The following is a 17,927-nucleotide window of genomic DNA, read 5'->3' on the forward strand; positions in this document are numbered from 1 at the left end:
TAAAGGTTAAATTGAAGTATTTAGTTACTACTGTTATACTTAATGTTTGATTTTATTTGTATTATTATTATAGTCCATAAAAAAAATAATCAGTAACTGCATTTTCAATTACCCCTCATAGATTGAACAGGGTCTTAAATAACGTCGGTCAGTAGGGATCCTGTGTTCTGACCGACACCCGAAAAGAGCATAACCATCCGAGCCAACCCCCTATACAGTCCTCAGGCTCCCCAACAATAGTGGTAGCAGTTTGCATTATTTTATTGCAATGTTTGTCCTTATTCAGATTTGTTTCAAGACTACAGTTACAGTTAGACTTCACTTTGACGGTTAATGCAGTTATTGCATATTTTGTTGTTTTATCACAGTAGATTGGTTTATTTACATTTCAAAAACCAGAAGCCATTCATTTACGAATGTGATTGCACTTTAGTCTGCATATTTAAATGTTCAGATATTAAGATGTGATAGGCAGTTTTTGCATGATTTGAATGAGGCAAAAAGCATGATTCTTCTCTCGAATATATTGTTATAATCATTTGTTTCATATGTAATCATTTTCTGTATAAAAATAAAATTTGGTGTTCAAAAAGTATTTTTTCAAACTTGAGTCTTGAAAAAGAGGGGGTCGTCTTATAATCAGGGTCCTCTTATATTCGGGCCAATACGGTACATCACGGAGCGCGTCGGGTTCGCCCAAAAAGTCATCCAATCGGAGACTCGAATGCAGAATTATTCACCAATCAAAAGTCTCGTTGTTCATCGAGCGTTGTCTAACCCGGATAGGCAAGGACCCAGATACATTTACGCTACAGCACCGTGAAAGATATTTATAGTTATGGAACAGTGGATATACATGTTTGATATTAACGATTATATCATCTCCTCTTTTTACTTTATCTAGCGGAAGGTAATGAGATTGATTTTCATACAACTTCGTATTACGTATCGGTTATGCTAGTTTGTGATGATGTGTCAGTCAACCTACCTAGCTACTGCTCTGGCTAATATCTTATTGAAATGTAACATGACTTTTAGGTTAGTTTAATCTGGAAAAGTGATTTAGTTTTTACGTCATTAAAAAGAATAACTCCATTATTATTCTTTAGACTTTATAAATTATCAAGTCGTTATCTTGCTTCGTAGCTAAGCCAAGCAGTCACCAAGCTTGCTAATGTTGGTGACCTAAACCGAGGCGTTACTTTTGCTTGGAAGTTGCATTAAATGACGAAATTGACTAATTCCTCTGTTTGACGAAGTCACAATGATGCGGCCTGCACTTGAAACTAACCATCAGGCTGCGCTTGATACATCATAGCCAAGTCATCATTATCAATACGACAAACATGTTACTCATACATTTGGTCATCTTAGATGCAGGTCCATTGCATTCTGCGTTTACAACTATAGGAAGATAAAGCAGCCTAACATTGGTCAACGTTTTCCAGACACAAACCACATTTTAACCAACTTATAAATTGAGCTGTACTTTCATCTAATAAAATAATTTGTACACTTTTTCTTTTACAGGTTTCTCCTTCAATTATGGAGTTTTAAAAAGCACAGCGTGAATTTTGAGGGGAAAGGTTGGCTTTCCCCTCAAGTTGATGGTTGGACTGCAGGGTGTCAACGTTGAAGGAATTCTTGAATGTTTTGCCTTTTGTAAATTATTTAAAGAATATGAGAGAACAAATTATTTTTTTATGATATTGTATGAGTTTGTACAGAAGATAAAACACAGGTTGATGTTGTTTATTTAGTGATCATTATGAGGCAAAAGCCTTGGCTTGTGATCTGTATTTTCTTGAGATGGTAGACTGAGCAAGTCACACAGTCTCTGGGGTTGCTAGGGTGCAGTGGAACCTCAACACAAGCACAATTCTAGCACTCCACAGCACGGCCAGCTCAACCTTTTGTTTTGTGTTAATCTTTTCTCCCTTATTAAGAGAAGCCTTGTTTCATTACAAATTATCACTGCAACGTGCATGAGTATTTGCTCCTGCATGTTGGTTGGTTTTTGTTTCAGTTTGTAATTTAGGGTAGTGTCAAAAGACAGCAAGCCTTGTTTGGAAGATTTTGGATAGCCCAGAATGAATCTGGAATTGTCAGAATGTACTCCAAAATGCCGCTCATTGCAGCATGCAAATGAGGTGATAGCAGCAATAACGAGTGGCTCGGAAGGACAGTTGCGAGCTTTCTTAACATCTCACTGCCACAATGCAGCAACTTTGCGGGATGAATTTGGCCGTACAGCATTGCACCTGGCTGCCTCACTCGGAAAGAAGGCCTTACTGGAGTGGCTGCTGGAAAATAAGAAGGCTGACTTGACAGTGAAGGACAAAGAATCAGGCTGGACTGCTCTGCATCGCAGTGTCTTCTATGGACAGATCCACTGTCTTCTTTCCCTTGTCAAGGTACATGTTTAAGTTGAGATTCACTACATCAAGGTGGTCATCGATCAACAGGCTGCTGTAAAAGCTATTTAATGTGAGCTCTTAAAATTAAGCTCCAGGAAGTTTAATGAGTGTTTTTATGCTTCATATGTCTAGCACGGTGGAGTCCTCTCCACTCAGGATAAGGACGGTCTTTCAACTCTGGACCTGGTGATGAAGGACCGACCACCTCATGTTGTGTTAACAAATGCTGGTAAATTTACTGTTTCACCCTTACCACAGCATGATTTGGTGGTCAAATAAATACTCCACTTTCACATTACTGAAAGCACGGAACCATACTTGAAAATGTACTATGTACTAATTATTGGTTGCTTCTACCTATAACTGTATATATATATACATGTATTTTTTTTTTACGCATTACAGACCCGACAGAAGTTTATACATGGGGAAATAATACTAATTTCAGCCTCGGGCATGGTAATCAAGAGAGTCGACAGCACCCCGAACTTGTGGATGTGTTTCCCAGGACTGGAGTTTATATTAAGCAGGTAGGCTTTGTGTTTTTAGCAACTTGGTTGCTTTTACCAAACAGTCCATATTTTTAGTCCATGTTTTAAAAATGTCTTGCATGAGTCAAAGTGTCCTGCTTCAAATCCAAACTCACTACAGGACAGTTTGTGTTGCATAAAAATATGACATCATCAGTTCGGCCGATGAGGACACCACCTGGGTACCCCAGCAATATAGTCTCCTGAGTTGTATGTTATGCAACTCTGTCTCTGGAGGAGAGAGGAAATGAATGAGCTCATACAAGAATGTCTGTTTCAATGGCGTCACGACCACATAAAACATTATTTCATTTATAAAAGAAGTACATAATGATGGCACAGCCATGTCAGCAGAGGGTATTGTAAATGTTAATTTTAGACCTTGATTTGTCACTTAAGCCTGACTGTGTTTATATAGTTAACTCCCAGGCTGTGCCAACCTGGCTGCAATTTCCTACATAATTTGTCACACGGAGGCTCTTATGTGCAATTGGAGAGAGATGACTTTCTGGCCTACTGTTTGGCACAGGGTGCCTTTGCTTGTGTTGAATATTTTTCCTGAAGTGCTGTCATCACTTGTCATCCTGGGTCTTTTCATGAATCCCATTGCGGTGGATCTAATTTCATGGTCGCGCAATGACTTTGTGGCTCCACAAATTATCCCCCTTGTCTTCTTATTCCAATGCAACAGGTGCCAGAAGTTAAATATTAATTCCACATTGACATGTTTTAATTAAATGAACAACCATGATGTGTGTGAATGTCCACATCAATGTCATACTTGGCAAAACATCCTTGTGCTCTATTGAATGTTTGAGGAGAGCCATGTATTAGTAATGATGTTTGCTTTTCCACTTGTCCGCCAGCCTTTTTATTGGCCAAGTATTTTACTATCACTCCAAGTGGCCTTGGCTGATGAACGTGGAAAGAGATGGCGACGTCTATGATGGGGTCAAATTGGAACAAGTCTTTGTGTAAACAGCAATTTGAGGGATGAGTTGTATTTGTCCCTCCCCTGTAACGCATTTATGAATGTCCTGTCTATGCTGTAAAAGTGACGTTTATTTTATTCATTTTATTTTGAGCCTTCAAACATGGTTAATTCAACTAGTTAATGGTTTTCTTTATCACACTTTTAGGTGGTGCTTTGCAAGTTCCATTCAGTGTTTCTGTCTCAAAAAGGTCAGGTCTTCACTTGTGGACATGGTCAAGGAGGACGGCTTGGACATGGAGATGAACAGACTTACCTGGTGAGACTTATTTCATCAATGCCTATCCTAGCTACGTATAAAATATCCAAGCAGCATTTGCTCTAGTTTGCACACGCTCTGCTTCACCATGTTCTTCAGGTTCCCCGAATGGTGAAGGGCCTGATGTCCCAACACTGTTCTCAGGTGGCAGCAGCTAAAGACCACACAGTGGTGCTGACCGAAGAAGGCAATGTTTACACTTTTGGACTCAACACTTACCACCAGCTCGGCTTGACTCCTCCACCTGCTTCGGCACATGTTCCTAAACAGGTGAATATTACATCTTAGATAGCTGTTTAAATTGTCATCTATTTTATTTTGTAATCATGAACGCCATAAGTCCACAAATGTCTTTGTCTTATTGTGTAATTTTTTGTATTTAGGTGGTTTCCAAGACACTAAAAGGGAAGACTATAATTGGAGTCGCGGCTGGCAGGTTTCACACAGTTCTTTGGACTAGGGAGGCAGTTTATACAATGGGACTCAATGGAGGGCAACTTGGTAAGACCTGAAAAAAAACTGGTGTGGCTAGGTGACACAAATTATAGCGGTTAAATATAATCTATCCGCTTTCTATGTTAAAATGGAAGGTAAAACATTGCAGATTTTTTTCCATTGTGGAGTTTATCATTGTCTGCGGTAAATGTTCTAAACTTATTAGGATTGTGCCTACTGTATATCCTGCAAAGGCCCTTTCTATTTACATTATATTAAAAAAAAAAAAACCAACAACACCAATTTGCTTGGTTTTCAGGTTGCCTGTTGGACCCCAATGGGGAGAAATGTGTAACAGTCCCACGGCAGGTATCTGCTCTCCACCACAAGGATGTCAACATAGCAATGGCTGCCGCATGTAGTGGTGCTACTGTGATAGTGACGGAGAAAGGAGATGTCTACCTGTTGACTGACTACCAGTGCAAAAAAATGGCATCAAGGTCAATAAAACGCCCATCACAGCAAAAGCGAATATTTTACATACATTTTCTTCATTCTTTCATCACTAGTCATTATTTTTGCCTCTGATAGAGCATAATAATTAAAAAAGTACATACGCACTGTGGGAGATTATAAAATCCCCCTTTAAATAAGAAATTAACTATGTTGCACTCACTGATTTGATGGCATACTATTAAAACATCTGCTTATAACAAGGTGATACTCGTTTCTGGTTGCTTTTGAGTAATGATGATTGTCTGGTCTTGCACCCATTCAGGCAGCTCAACATCAAAAAAGTCTTGGTCAGTGGTGGAAATCTTGACCATCGTGTGAACCCCAAGATTCTAAGTGAGTGTGGGGGGGAAAGGTTGTCCATTCTGGCTTTGGATGAAGCTGGTCGGGTAAGTGCAGACAAAAGTAAAACAGGAAATTACTTTTTTTCTTTGAACTAAAATGACCATGACAGCATTCATTTTTATGTATGATTCTCCAAAATCAGATTAGCATTTGATTTTCAGTTTTGTAAGTAAAAACAAAAACAAAAAAAACACATTTGGATGCCTCTTCAATTGACATTGTACAGTGCTACCTAGTAATTGTCTTATGGACTGCAGAATGAAACTGTATACGCTCCTCTTGAGTACTTTTGATATGACGGACATGGTTGGCTATTATTAAGACTAATACTGTTTTGTATTTTACTGTAGGGTTGTTGTTTCTGCTGTTATCTAACTCATCGTATTGGTGCATAGTGGACAGATATACAAACCCAACCGGTCTTGTCTCGATGGAGGCCTATAGATGGAAATGATGACTAAGATTTTTGAGTAACTTCTGTATTTTTCCATCCCTGTCAGGTGTTCTGTTGGCGCTCCTCAGGTAGCTCGATGAGACATTGCCGGTGGGCGTATGGGCGCCAGGTTTTCATGTCCGACATTGCTCTCAGCAAAAATGGCATGATGTTTGTGACTCAGGACGGGGAAGGATTCAGTGGCGTGTGGGCTGGTGAATATAAAAAGTTTGGTGAGAAAAAAGGTAAATTCAGTGAAATAGTAATAATAACTTTGGGTTAAGCACATAAAGTTGTTAAATGTATTATTCTATCAAGAAACCTATTGATTACTTTCTACCCCTTTGACACATTGTGAATTAAAGTATTGTGCTTAAGTATCCTAATAGTTCTTATGTATGTGTATTCTTTTATCAGAGATGAATGTAGAGGTTTGTGGACATTCAAACTTTGGCTCAGTGTTTGAGCGAATTCGTCTGGAAAAGCTTCCCTACGTTCACAGAGCTGTCAGTATCACCATGGACTCTAACGGTCGAAATTTTGGAGTGCTTCAAGTTGACCCCAAAACTAGGTATATAATCATTGTATTGCTTAAAAGGCCAGGGGTCTGCAACCTTTATTAGCATAAGAGCCATTTCGCCCCCTCTTCTACCCAGAAAAATCATCAGCAGCTGCAAAAGATTAGCATATTCATGTGTTTTTTAATATTTTCAGATTTTATATTTTTCCCTTTTTTTGGTCCATCACCATAATTGATTTAAATTGTCTTCTATTTCTGCAGTGCGCAGATTTGGTGAGGGAGCATAATAGGAGAAAAACACTAGACTCAGTTAGGATTTGAAAGACTGTACACAAAGAGCCTTATAATTATTTGCAAAGGCCGCAAATTTGCATCGTGTAGAACCCACTGCTGAGAGAGGGCTTTAAGGTTGCAGATTACTGCGTTCAGTATTGTAATCCTCACTACCACTTTGTGCTCAAAACTACCGAACTGACTAAACCCAAAACAATGCAAAAGGTAAAAGATGGCTCATAAAACTATAATTTAGAAATAAATGTATTTTAAAACTTTTTTCCCCCCCTTTGTTCCAGTTTATATGAAATTCCCAGCATCTCTTCACCCTCCTTTGCCACACACTTCAAGAAACTTCTGGAGGAAGCAGATGAAATGGACAGTATCCATGATGTAACTCTTCAAGCTGGAAATCGCACCTTCCCAGCTCACAAATATATCCTGTCGATGAGGTCTGAGTTCTTCCGTAAACAGTTTATGGCTGAGCGTTGTGGGATTAATGAGGATATTGATAAAGAAGTGAAGAAGAGTGAAGACGCTGTGGGCTGTGACTTGTTAGTTTTGGAGAACATTGCACCGGAAATGCTGGAGTACGCCCTGCACTTCATCTACACAGATAAGTGTGAGCTCTTGGTGCACGGGGCGCAACCTAGACACCATGGATCCCAGATGGAACAAAGCCAGGTATGAAAAATAATTAATATCATTGTTATTTTTGGACTATGTTCCATCAGGTCAGAGTTTCATCTTCTGTTTGTGTCCTGTAAGCGCTCTCATTTTCTCCTGGGTAGGATTCAGAGGAGGAGAGGCTTATCAGCAGCCTGCAGACCTTAGGTCTTAGAGGTCGATCAGCACTCGAAATATACCGCTCCCTTCCCCTTGCAGCCAAAGGTGATTGTAACAAGGCCACAAGCAAAGGCTCCAAACCCAGCAAAAAGGGGAAAGGTAAAAGTGACAAAGGTACCAATGAAAGAGGGGACAACCCAGTAAAAACTTTACAGACGGTAGCAAAGAAGCTTGGCCTGGGCAACCTGTCTGCACGGTGAGATAAATGTTCTGAACACTACCTGCCATCTTATTTATTTCACTCTTATCACAATATCTTATTTTTCCTCAACAGACTGGATGGTGTCAAATATGAGGGCGGAAAGATCCATGTTATAGACAAGAAAACTGGCAACAAATTTAAGTTCAATCAAAATAAATGGTTGGTCTTCTGAAAATGCACTACAATGTTCCTGAACTTTTTACAAGTGATTTGTATAAGTGAAGTGACTCAAAGTAGATGTTGGCTTTTTTATTCTGGGGGGATTTAAACTTACTATATTTACCCATTATACCCCCCCACATACATAGATACACACAGTTCCCACCTGTCTAAACGCTTGTAGGATACAAATGTAGGATAAATAGCAAACTGCTGATTGTAAGTGACAAGCTGTCTAATTTTCATGATCTCAGTTTTTGTAAAACAAATTTCCCCTTGGAGAAAAAATATAGATATATTTTTTTTACTGACTTAGAAGCAAGAAAACGTACCAAAATGCATTAAGTTAGTCCATGAGTGAATGTGCAGAAATTTAACCATTAATAAGAGAACCCTGCATGACGATATCCAGAGTGGTTTTTCCTTGAATTGGTGAGTGTAAAAAAAGTAACATTCTCCTTTCTGCTTGTGGCTTGCAGTACTTACCTATGTGATGTTACGCTGAAATCAGAAGATGGCAAAGAGTTCCCCTGCCATAAAAGTGTCCTCTGTGCGAGACAAGGTATGAAGAAAATTGCACCCCAAAAATGTTTTTGTGTGTTTTGTATAGACTTGATAAGATTCATAGATTAGAATCATAGCATCTACAGTTGGGTTCTGGGTGGTGGTTTTCTCTCATGCTTTTTACCCACTAACCCACACTCTGTTCCACGAGGCCAACCAACATACTTTAACATGGCAGCTGGGGCAGAGCTACGATGTGATTCGATTCATTTCATAAATTTATTGAGCAACCCAATATAACAAACAAAACATCAATATATGAAACCAACAGTGGTTTTTTTTTTGTGTGTGTGTGAGCGTGTGTGTTGTGCTCAAGGGAGTAGGTAGATGTAGCTGCATGCTCCCAAGCAGCCCAGAGTCTGAAGACAAGGAAGGACATTTTCACTCAATATGAGCATCATGCTGCTGATTGGCTATGTGCGAACACTGCAGCTCTGCTTTACATTTTGACTTCGACACAATAGTCTTGAGCTAAGAAACTTTTTATGAGGATGGTGATGATGTAAATTAGAAAATGGCCAACTCAAAGAAGCATTTTTGAAGAATTACTTCTTTAGTTGATATCTCATTTAATGGGTAGCTTTGGCACAAGATACTGCAAGCAATTAGAAAGTCAATTTTCATTTCCCCTATGTCTGTATCAATTTCTGCAGAATACTTCCATAGTATGCTGAGCAGTTCATGGATTGAGGTTTGTTGTGCTTATTTTTGTTTTTGGTAACTATCTTGCTAAACCATTGCTTATATCCTGTCCTGCCATATCGCATTAGTTCAAGGGCTGATGCTTTGTTGCCTCCCTCAGGCTACAGCTTGTACTGCACTTCAGATGCCCACCACCTCAGACGTTCTGCTTGTCATTCTCGAGTATATTTACACAGACGATTGTCCCAACATTAAAGGTAAATGCTCACAATATATGCTTGAAAGACAGATTTGTAATTCTAGATAGTTTTATTTCCCTGGGAAATGAATACATATGAAACTCAAATATGCTTTTCTTCGTCTCACTCCAGAGTCCACAAATGTGGTTTTTGTCTGCAACGTACTTGCTGTAGCAGATCAGCTGCTGATCCCACGATTAAAGGAAATGTGCGAGGTTGTCATCACAGAGAATTGTAAGTCATGTTTGTATTTTTAAAATTTCTCTTGCTAAAGTAAACTTAAACCCAGGTTCTCTGCCGTAACCTTTCTAATGTGCTCTTTCCAGTAACCCTGAAAAATGCATCAGAGCTGCTGGAATTTGCCTCCATGTACAACGCAGAGCAACTTAAACTCTCCTGCTTCCAGTTCATTGTGCTGAACATGGCTGTGCTATTAGAGTCAAAGTGAGAACCGGAATAACTATGCAGTGGCATCAATTGTCTTCCTAAACCGTCAGTTCTTCTGAAGTATTGCAGGCGTCGGGCTGAAACGTCTCAATTTGATAGATTGAACATTTTCTCACAAATCCATACCATTAGTCAGTTTGCACTCCACACGTGTGTGTATGGCTTTTTATATCGAATGTTGAAAATGACTTGGTCTCTTTGATACAATGTTATTCAAGTTAACAATAAGCATACTGTTCTTTTGGTTTTCTGACGTGATGATTATAGAAATATGAAAAGTCTGCCCAATGCCAGTGATACGATATATACTGTTGGTATTGGATAAATAGTGAACTATTTTTATTACTTGTGTCTCTACTCTATATGATATATTATTTTTTGTGATATCTTTAGAGCACTGGATTGTCTTAGTGATGAAGTGCTTCTGGAGCTTTCTACAGCCTACAAGGGGATGGTCAGTCACCTAACATCTGTCCTATAAATTTTGCCACTGCTGCCTCCTGCTGTTTTTATATAGTATAGATAAAGATGTACTGTAAGAAAATGTTATTCTTAGTAACTTAATTTGGAGGTATTTTCTATCAGAGCGTATGTACCAATTTTTATTTATTTATTTTTTAAGTATATTGACTTAATCGCTGCCATTGGTGTTTTGTTGTTTTTTCCATCAACTTCAAGTTCTGACACTCAAGGAGGATGTGTGAATAATGAACAGGGCTAGTAGAGCAACAACATTGGAAAATGGTAAAAAAAAGTGTGTGTTAAAGCAACCTTAGACAACTTTAGCCCTGAAAATGACACCTTCTAAATCATTATTCAAATCATACCTTGAATAGTTTCTCTTACCATGCTGAACAATTATTCACCTTTGAAGGGCATTTCCAATCATTAGTTATAGGTGTCATTTTGTCCTCAGCCACTGTCATGGGTGGGTGGTGTCAGGAAGAGCATCAAGTGTAAAAATGGTGCCAAACTTGTCATCCACTATGGTAACTTTCAATTTATAGGGGCTAAGCCAAACAACATCAGGAGTCATTTGTAATTTCAGGGAATTAGTTTTTTTTGGGAGGGGGGGCTGACAGTACATTATATGCAATATGAATTGTAATTTTTTACATTTTACTTCAGATCCCAGCAATGCGTAGGAGAATCGTCACTCCATATCCTGATGCCCCAGATCTGAGGACATACGAAGATGAGGATTTTGACTTTGCCTTCAGCTCCAAATTAGAATCTGAACTGGACCAATCCAGCAGGTACACAGGGCTAAAGGGCCCCTGTAATAGCCTCAATAGTTAAACTCCTTTTGCCTTAGCCTTCCCAACCATTGACTGCAATCACGATATACTATCATAAAATAACTAAATCAACTCATGTAACTAAGAACATATGGACAATAACAAGCAAGACAGGGTTTTTCTCATTTTCATGCCTTCATTATAGTATCATTTTGGTATCAGTATTGAGATACTATATGCATTTATCTCAGTAGCATGACAACATTGCAAACAATACTTAAAAACATGTATTCCTCTTCAGAAAAAATGTAAATGTTTGCTTTTGAATAATTAAAAACCCTTCATCCACAGGGAAGTACTATTGAAGAAAGCCAAGATGAAGGCCAAAAAGAAACCAAGGCGACGCTCTGACAGCTCAGGAGGTTACACGCTGTCTGATATTATTCAAAGCCCCCCTGCTACAGGTGTGGTTGCATAGACACTCACACGCAAGCGTGAAATGTAAACGTTTAGTGACATGCACTTATTGCTCTCATCAGTTTCCCCATGCCTGGTGAAGGCACGAAAAGGCACCTCCACAGAGTCACTGCAGGAGCTTCTCACGTCAGACTCGGAGGGGAGCTGCATGGGCCTGGGTAGCCCCAGAGATGTGCAGTCACCAGTATTTCATGACAAAGCTGTGGTTAGTGTTGGATTGCTATTAGTGTAATGGGTAAACGTTATTAAAAACAAAAAAAACTGGAAAATAATTTGTTTTTTTTCCACAGGAAGAGAGTGTCTTGTGTCTGAAGATGAAGACTCCACCCGGTACATTAACAAGGGATGGCCACCCACCTCCCCCTAGCTCTGGTCCAAAAGATATTCCAAAGACCCTTTATGGGTAAGATAGACACTACAGAATGTTGTTATTCATCCCATTAAGCAGACTTTGCCAAACCTTTTAAGCCACACACCCTGTTTAACATCTCTGCAGTTGTACCCGCCTCGCGCACACAGATTTGGGCTTGTAGATGGTGGGATCAACATGCGGGTTGCCAAGTTCTGTGACTTAAGGAAAAATGTCTTGCAGTTGTATGTGTCTGCACAGTTTAATAGATATTTTGTTCAGCCTTTGTGCGTACATAGTTTTCTAGTTAGAATCTTATGCACTCTTTGATAAGTGAGACCCCAGCTATTTTTCTCCTGCTTTATTTTTAAGGGGTGGTTAGGACAACGTTTCCTGCCATAGTTAACAAATTTAATTCTACTGTAGTCCTGTGGTCTGACTGTGTTACTTGAATTTGTAGACCTTCCCATCCACCTCCAGTCTTAGATCTTAGAACCATCATGGACATGGAAGCTAACTCTGTGAAGACCCTTAAAGCAGCTCCTAAAAGCCCCGCAAGGTAAAATATCATAAGATGTATTTACACAGCTGCTGTTTACAGTTTATTTACAGTGCACATAACATTTTTGGTATGCCCACCCACTGCTTGCCTTTAGTGTCACTACCCTCTGCAAATATTCTCCTGGTTCCACAAAATTGTCCCAAAAGCAAAGGAAGATGTTGTCCTTGGCCAATAAAGAGACCACTGTGGAGTTCACGGCATCTAAACCAACCATCACGCCTTGCAAGAACAGTAGTGGGAAGACCTGGTGAGCGTTCTCTGGGATTCATCCATCCATTTTCAATATAGCTTGTCCTGTTGAGTTTTTGTGCTCGTAAAACTTTGCCACCCTCTTGACATTTTGATCTCAAGGAACTACTTAAAGTGCATTGAGGAGTTTCACTTAAACAACAATTGTGCTTTGCCACCATATTGTGACATAGTATATGAAATTAACAACTTTTTAGGCTTGGTGTCATTACTTGTCATCAGAGCTTGGTCCTGAGCTTCTAGGAAGAGAGGTGGTTCATTTCATTATCGCCATACAGGGTTTATGTTGTGCCTCATTCATGTGTGTTATGTCTTATCATTCAACCTCAGCAAAGATCCACCATTTCAGTGTGTTTTATTTTTCTCCTCCATCCTTTTCCATAATCAGGGCAACATCCCTCCAATCCCAACCCTCACCTTGCTCATTTCGGGCACTGCTCGAGGAGGAGGAGAACATACTCATCAGAGCGGGGCAGCCTGGAACTCACAGGGGTCAAAGTACTCAAGCGTTCCCTGTCAGTGTCGCACCTGTTAGTAGGAGAGTGGCGTTCAAATCCACTGACAGCAGTGAGGTGGAGAAACCTGGGTAAGTTAACTACTTGTAGTGTGTTCTGCTATCACTGGGTGGCACTGTTGTCACAAAACAGTACTTTACTCAATACTGTGCAGAAACCAGTGATTCCCAACTACTGGGCCAAACACAAGGGGTCATTTGGTGTACCATAGGAAATGATCCAATTTCACTTAATTGGTACCGCCCTATGCGTCTTCCTACAATACCTCTGAATTCAATTTGTTAAATTGTTACGAAAGTGACAGATCAACATTGAAAAGTCAACATTATTGGAGCAAAAATATGTGGCACTTTAGGGGGCAAGTCTTTTTTTCATTTTGAAAAATGCGTGCTTTGGTTCAATGAAAGTTCGGAAACACTGGTCTAAATCACAGGTTCCCCAATAAAATTACATGCAAAAATAAATATTGAAAATATTCAACTCACTACTTGTGTGGATCAAATGATCAATGTAAATCAAATTTACTAACATGACTGAAATATGTTAGCCCTTAACTATAAAAAAAAAAAAACATTTAACATTTGTATGTCAAAATACTGCTTCGGTATTCTGTCTATTTTGCTGAGTAGGGGAGTATAAGTCTGAAGAAAATGAAACTCCAGTGGAAGTAGGTTGACCCAACTCAGTGATGGTCAGCATGGTTGACCTGACCTTAGACAAAGAGTCAACCTGACTTAAAAACAAACAAACAAAAACCACTTGTGTAGAAAAATGCCTCCCCTATGTACCTGCACACAACTATTCAGATGGGTTTCATATTTAATATTTTCAAAAGCCTGTGACCCTTTGAGGCGGAAATCTTATCATTTTTTCCTTAGTTCCTGCTCGTCCGGAAAGTTGCATCTCTGCTATCATACTTGTGCTGTATGTTTACCCTGCAGCAGATTTTCAAGGAGTACTCCAGATGTTAAACAGCTGTGCGAGTCTCGAGTGAAGCTCGTGATTGTAATAAGAATTGATAAGGGCACCCTTCATGTCACGTTATATCATACAGAAGAGGGAGCAGGTATCTGGTTTCTTTTCCTTGAAGACTCAAGAAACAGCAGCACCAATCACACCAGCCCCGTCTTGTGGAACACTCATTTGTTGAGATGCATTTCTGGTCTCAGGATCTTAACCCCCCTCTCGTCTGTTTTTCGAATTACTTTCTGCGCTCACTACATAGATTTTACGTATGAAACTATAGCAAGAATAAAAAAAATAGCAAAATGTAGTTCAGTTCAGGTCAACTTCAGTACATTGCATCATATGTGTTTTGGTTTATTTGTGTTTCTTTAACTGATCCATTGTTATTCACAGAAAAATGTGCTTAGTTTCTGTTTTGGTGTTTAGGCCAAAGCAATAACAGCATTCCTTTGACGCTATCATGTGACATACTGGTGTAAAGAAAGTGTGTTGAAGGGAGTAGATTTTTTTTTTTTTTTTTTTTTTTGCTGCCATCTTTTGGCAATTAAAGTTTTCAGGGGTTCGATGTCAATTACTTGCAGATTTTTGGTCTTTGCAGCAGGACTCAGTCCCTTCTCCCTGTGCATAGGAGTTGCTGTATTTTCTCATGTCAGAATTTTTATTAGACTTGAAAAGCCAAACAAATGCAGACAACTTAACTGTCACCTAAAATAGACATTCTGGTCTATGAAACAGTTTTTGGATGCAGTTTTTCTTCCCTTGTTTAGTGTGGTAAAATGACTGCCGTCTTTTCTTATCCAAGTTTGAGATAATAATTTATACCTCAACAATCTTGTCTTAATAGTGTTGGAAATGAAATACACACCACGCAAATGGAGATCTAGGCTGGGTTACACAATGATGCCCTATGAATGGGCAGTTTTTTTCCACACAGAAGCTCATCAGTATATGTTCACATAACCCTTTGTCCTCCCTCTGAGACAGTACAGCACTCCATACACCATCTCTTTCCTCATACCTCACCCGTCTCTCCTTTCAGGCCTTGGGTGAAGGCAGCAGTCGGTAGCCCACCCCTCCCCTCCCTGGTGACCTTTGCCTCCATCGTAGAGGAGGAGCAGCAGCAGGAAGCGGCGCTAATCCGCAGCCGAGAGAAACCGCTGGCACTCATCCAGGTAGCACGGCTTGCCTGCGTGTGGTAGTGCTGTCTTTGAATGACACACACGTACACATGCCATGACACACCACAGCCAATGTCTCCCTTTCCCTTTCTGGAAGACTATGTTCCAAACACGGTTGGAAAAAATCATTCCAGCCAGCCTTCTTTCAGCACCTTCTGAAGCCTTTTTTTCCTCCAATGACTATGGTTCACATCATGCTTTCATCGCCGGGCTTACTTTCCAGGCCCACCTGAGATAGTTGAGAATTTACAATATAGAGACTGTTTTTTTAAGGTAGTTCTACTTCTCCATACTCTTGCTTAAATTAAATCAAAGAAAAGGCAGTATATTTATTAATCCCAGTTGAAGATTACTGTAATACAGACCCAAAACATTAAACAAACAGAAAGAATAATTGTGTAATTTAAAATTTATATTTTAACGCCAAAGTGTTCAACCAAACCATATTTTATCTCATCAAATTCTGCTATCTTAATGCTAATGAACAATATAAAACAACACAGCTAACTGCTTTTAGCATATGTGTTATGATCATTTTAAACCTTCAAACATCTCATTTTAAGCATTGATTGGTGTGTAGGAACAATGAATATTCACAAGGCAGAACATGTTTACTATACGTGAAGGAACGCCCGCTTTTGTTGTTAGTTGTGCCTCATCTCTTGAGTGGACCTCAGTGCTGCCCAGCATTTTCCAGTATGATGTTAATTCAGATCTGCTTGTAGACCAGAGATCACCTATAGTTAGAATTATATTTGTCTGAATTTTCCAGAAGAGTCACCTAGGGGGCTGGACCCTCAAATAAAACTTAAATAAAAATAAAGTTTTAGCACAACAGTATTATTTGATGTTTATTGTTCATATATTTTATTTTTCCATTTCATTAGATAACTGAAAGCATTTTTAGCCTTTATAATCTCAGTTGTTTACCTTTCCAGTTGCTTTAGTGCGGACCATATGATATTTTCTCTTTGATCCTCATAATTAAGGACTCCAGTCGAAGGTTGGGTTAGGTGGTTCGGTGGGCCAGATTTTGCAAGTGGGTCGCTATTTGATGATTCTGCAGTAGACTGTAAAAACTCCAACAGACATTTCGGCAATATCGTGGGAGCGGGAACAATGAGATGTGATGTAATTGCCTCCCTTTCCCTCTATGGCAGACAATTTTCTGACCGCATTTGGTTGGAAAAGAGGTTGGCTAAGTTCTATTATTGCCAGTCTTCTTTCATCACCTTCCTAAGACCCCTATGACTTTCTGTTTGTCATTATCAAAAACATGAATTCTCATCCATCTTTTAGTGTCAGCACTTTTTCTTTTCACCCTCAGAGGGAGTGTGGTTCTCCTACCCACAATTTTCTCAAATACGTCTCCTTGCCCTGACTATCTGTTCTTCTCTCCATGTAGATTGAAGAGCGGGCTATTCAAGACCTTCTGTTCCATTACAAGGCTTATGACAACCCTGATGAGCTGATCTTGGTGGAGAGGGCCTCCCCGTGCCCCATGGCAGCACCAATATGGAACAAACACTGATTACATGCCACAAGAAGGCAGTAAAATGAGAGGATTGTTGGCAGTGTGCTAATGTCATGCGCTCATAGATTAGAAATCAATTCTGCTTTCTGCATCGTTACATCAAGTTGTCATCATTCACTGCATTGTGCTGTTAATGCGTGTCACAGGGTGAATGTTGTCAAAAATATGAAAATGTAATCCCTCTGAGACGTTGGAGGATGGACCGTTTTTAGGAATTGCTCACATGGCTTAAGTTAACGTTTCCCAAATTGTTTTTGTGATGTGATGTTGCCAAAGAAACCAAATTGAGATGGAGTCGCACACACGGGGTGCACAGTACAGAAAGCTTTTGATTTGTTGGAAGCTCTCCGTAATCCAGAGGAAGTTTGGAGTGCCAACTAGAACTAGAAAATGACAACATTGACTGCTTTTTTTTTATCTGATTGATTTGCAGAGATGTTATGATGTCATTAGCATCAGTTGATACAAAAGTGGAGTGAATCAAAACTCGGCCACTCTTCCAAACCATGGTTTGGTGTGTTCAAGTGACATAATACATATTTTGCAGGGTGGATTTTGTGGAGATGCCTTTGACACCCCCCATGGTTGCTAGAAGGTGCTGTGATGTTAACCTAAATAAGACATAACAGAGAATCACGTTACATTTATCCTTATGTTACATATTTTACTTTTTGCTTCAACCAGTATAGGCAATGTAGGTACCTCAGCTAGACCATGTGATATATTTGTGTGATTGGATTGTGTTTGTATTAAAGAGCCTGAAAGATGAGAAATGGCATGCAATAAAGTATCTCACCTGTGCAATGACCCAGTGGAAACGTGAGTGTAATGATATAACAGCAGGCTGAGGGGAAACTGTGATGTCTTTAATATCCTTAATTATTTCCCAGCCTTTTTCCTTTTGAGGTGCAGAATATCTATATCTTTCTACAAAAAAACGTAGCCTCCTGACACATCGGCTGCCCTGCATGCGCCACTAACAATTTGCACATCTCAGCCTCTAATTGACTGTGATGACCCTGATCTGAACACAGCTTGCGGTAA

The 17,927-nt window shown here is 39.5% G+C and overlaps 1 protein-coding gene across 3 annotated transcripts; it reads left to right on the forward strand.

The window, feature by feature from the left end:
- Positions 1 to 750: 750 nt before the first annotated feature.
- On the forward strand, positions 751 to 17,690 carry ibtk (inhibitor of Bruton agammaglobulinemia tyrosine kinase). Of its 3 annotated transcripts, XM_088387457.1 has the most exons (30): positions 751 to 910; positions 1,531 to 2,150; positions 2,224 to 2,414; positions 2,550 to 2,646; positions 2,823 to 2,947; positions 4,087 to 4,197; positions 4,297 to 4,467; positions 4,581 to 4,698; positions 4,952 to 5,132; positions 5,411 to 5,534; positions 5,991 to 6,168; positions 6,341 to 6,494; positions 7,016 to 7,400; positions 7,508 to 7,758; positions 7,837 to 7,923; positions 8,403 to 8,485; positions 9,141 to 9,178; positions 9,290 to 9,386; positions 9,501 to 9,602; positions 9,695 to 9,812; positions 10,209 to 10,269; positions 10,944 to 11,071; positions 11,405 to 11,517; positions 11,590 to 11,735; positions 11,821 to 11,933; positions 12,340 to 12,438; positions 12,536 to 12,688; positions 13,079 to 13,276; positions 15,211 to 15,343; positions 16,755 to 17,690. In XM_088387457.1, exons 4-30 carry the CDS (start codon positions 2,607 to 2,609, stop codon positions 16,878 to 16,880), a joined length of 3,633 nt encoding a protein of 1,210 aa, XP_088243583.1. In that variant the 5' UTR covers positions 751 to 910; positions 1,531 to 2,150; positions 2,224 to 2,414; positions 2,550 to 2,606; the 3' UTR covers positions 16,881 to 17,690. The 3 variants fall into 3 exon arrangements, with proteins under 3 accessions (XP_088243583.1, XP_088243580.1, XP_088243581.1); XM_088387454.1 differs by having other exon boundaries at positions 1,531 to 2,414; XM_088387455.1 differs by having other exon boundaries at positions 1,531 to 2,414; positions 11,593 to 11,735.
- The last annotated feature ends 237 nt before the right edge of the window (positions 17,691 to 17,927 follow it).

The sequence above is a fragment of the Syngnathus floridae genome, chromosome 10, assembly GCF_059516105.1.
Source record: "Syngnathus floridae isolate MCC-2025c chromosome 10, RoL_Sflo_1.0, whole genome shotgun sequence".
Taxonomy (NCBI): Eukaryota; Metazoa; Chordata; class Actinopteri; order Syngnathiformes; family Syngnathidae; genus Syngnathus; species Syngnathus floridae.

Bases quoted from the DNA above. Each gene is read 5' to 3' on its own strand.
- ibtk (XM_088387454.1), top strand. From the start codon at position 2,091: ATGAATCTGGAATTGTCAGAATGTACTCCAAAATGCCGCTCATTGCAG. The intron at 7,924-8,402 runs GTTGGTCTTCTG...TGTGGCTTGCAG, and splicing joins AAGTTCAATCAAAATAAATG to TACTTACCTATGTGATGTTA. The intron at 12,689-13,078 runs GTGAGCGTTCTC...TTCCATAATCAG, and splicing joins AACAGTAGTGGGAAGACCTG to GGCAACATCCCTCCAATCCC.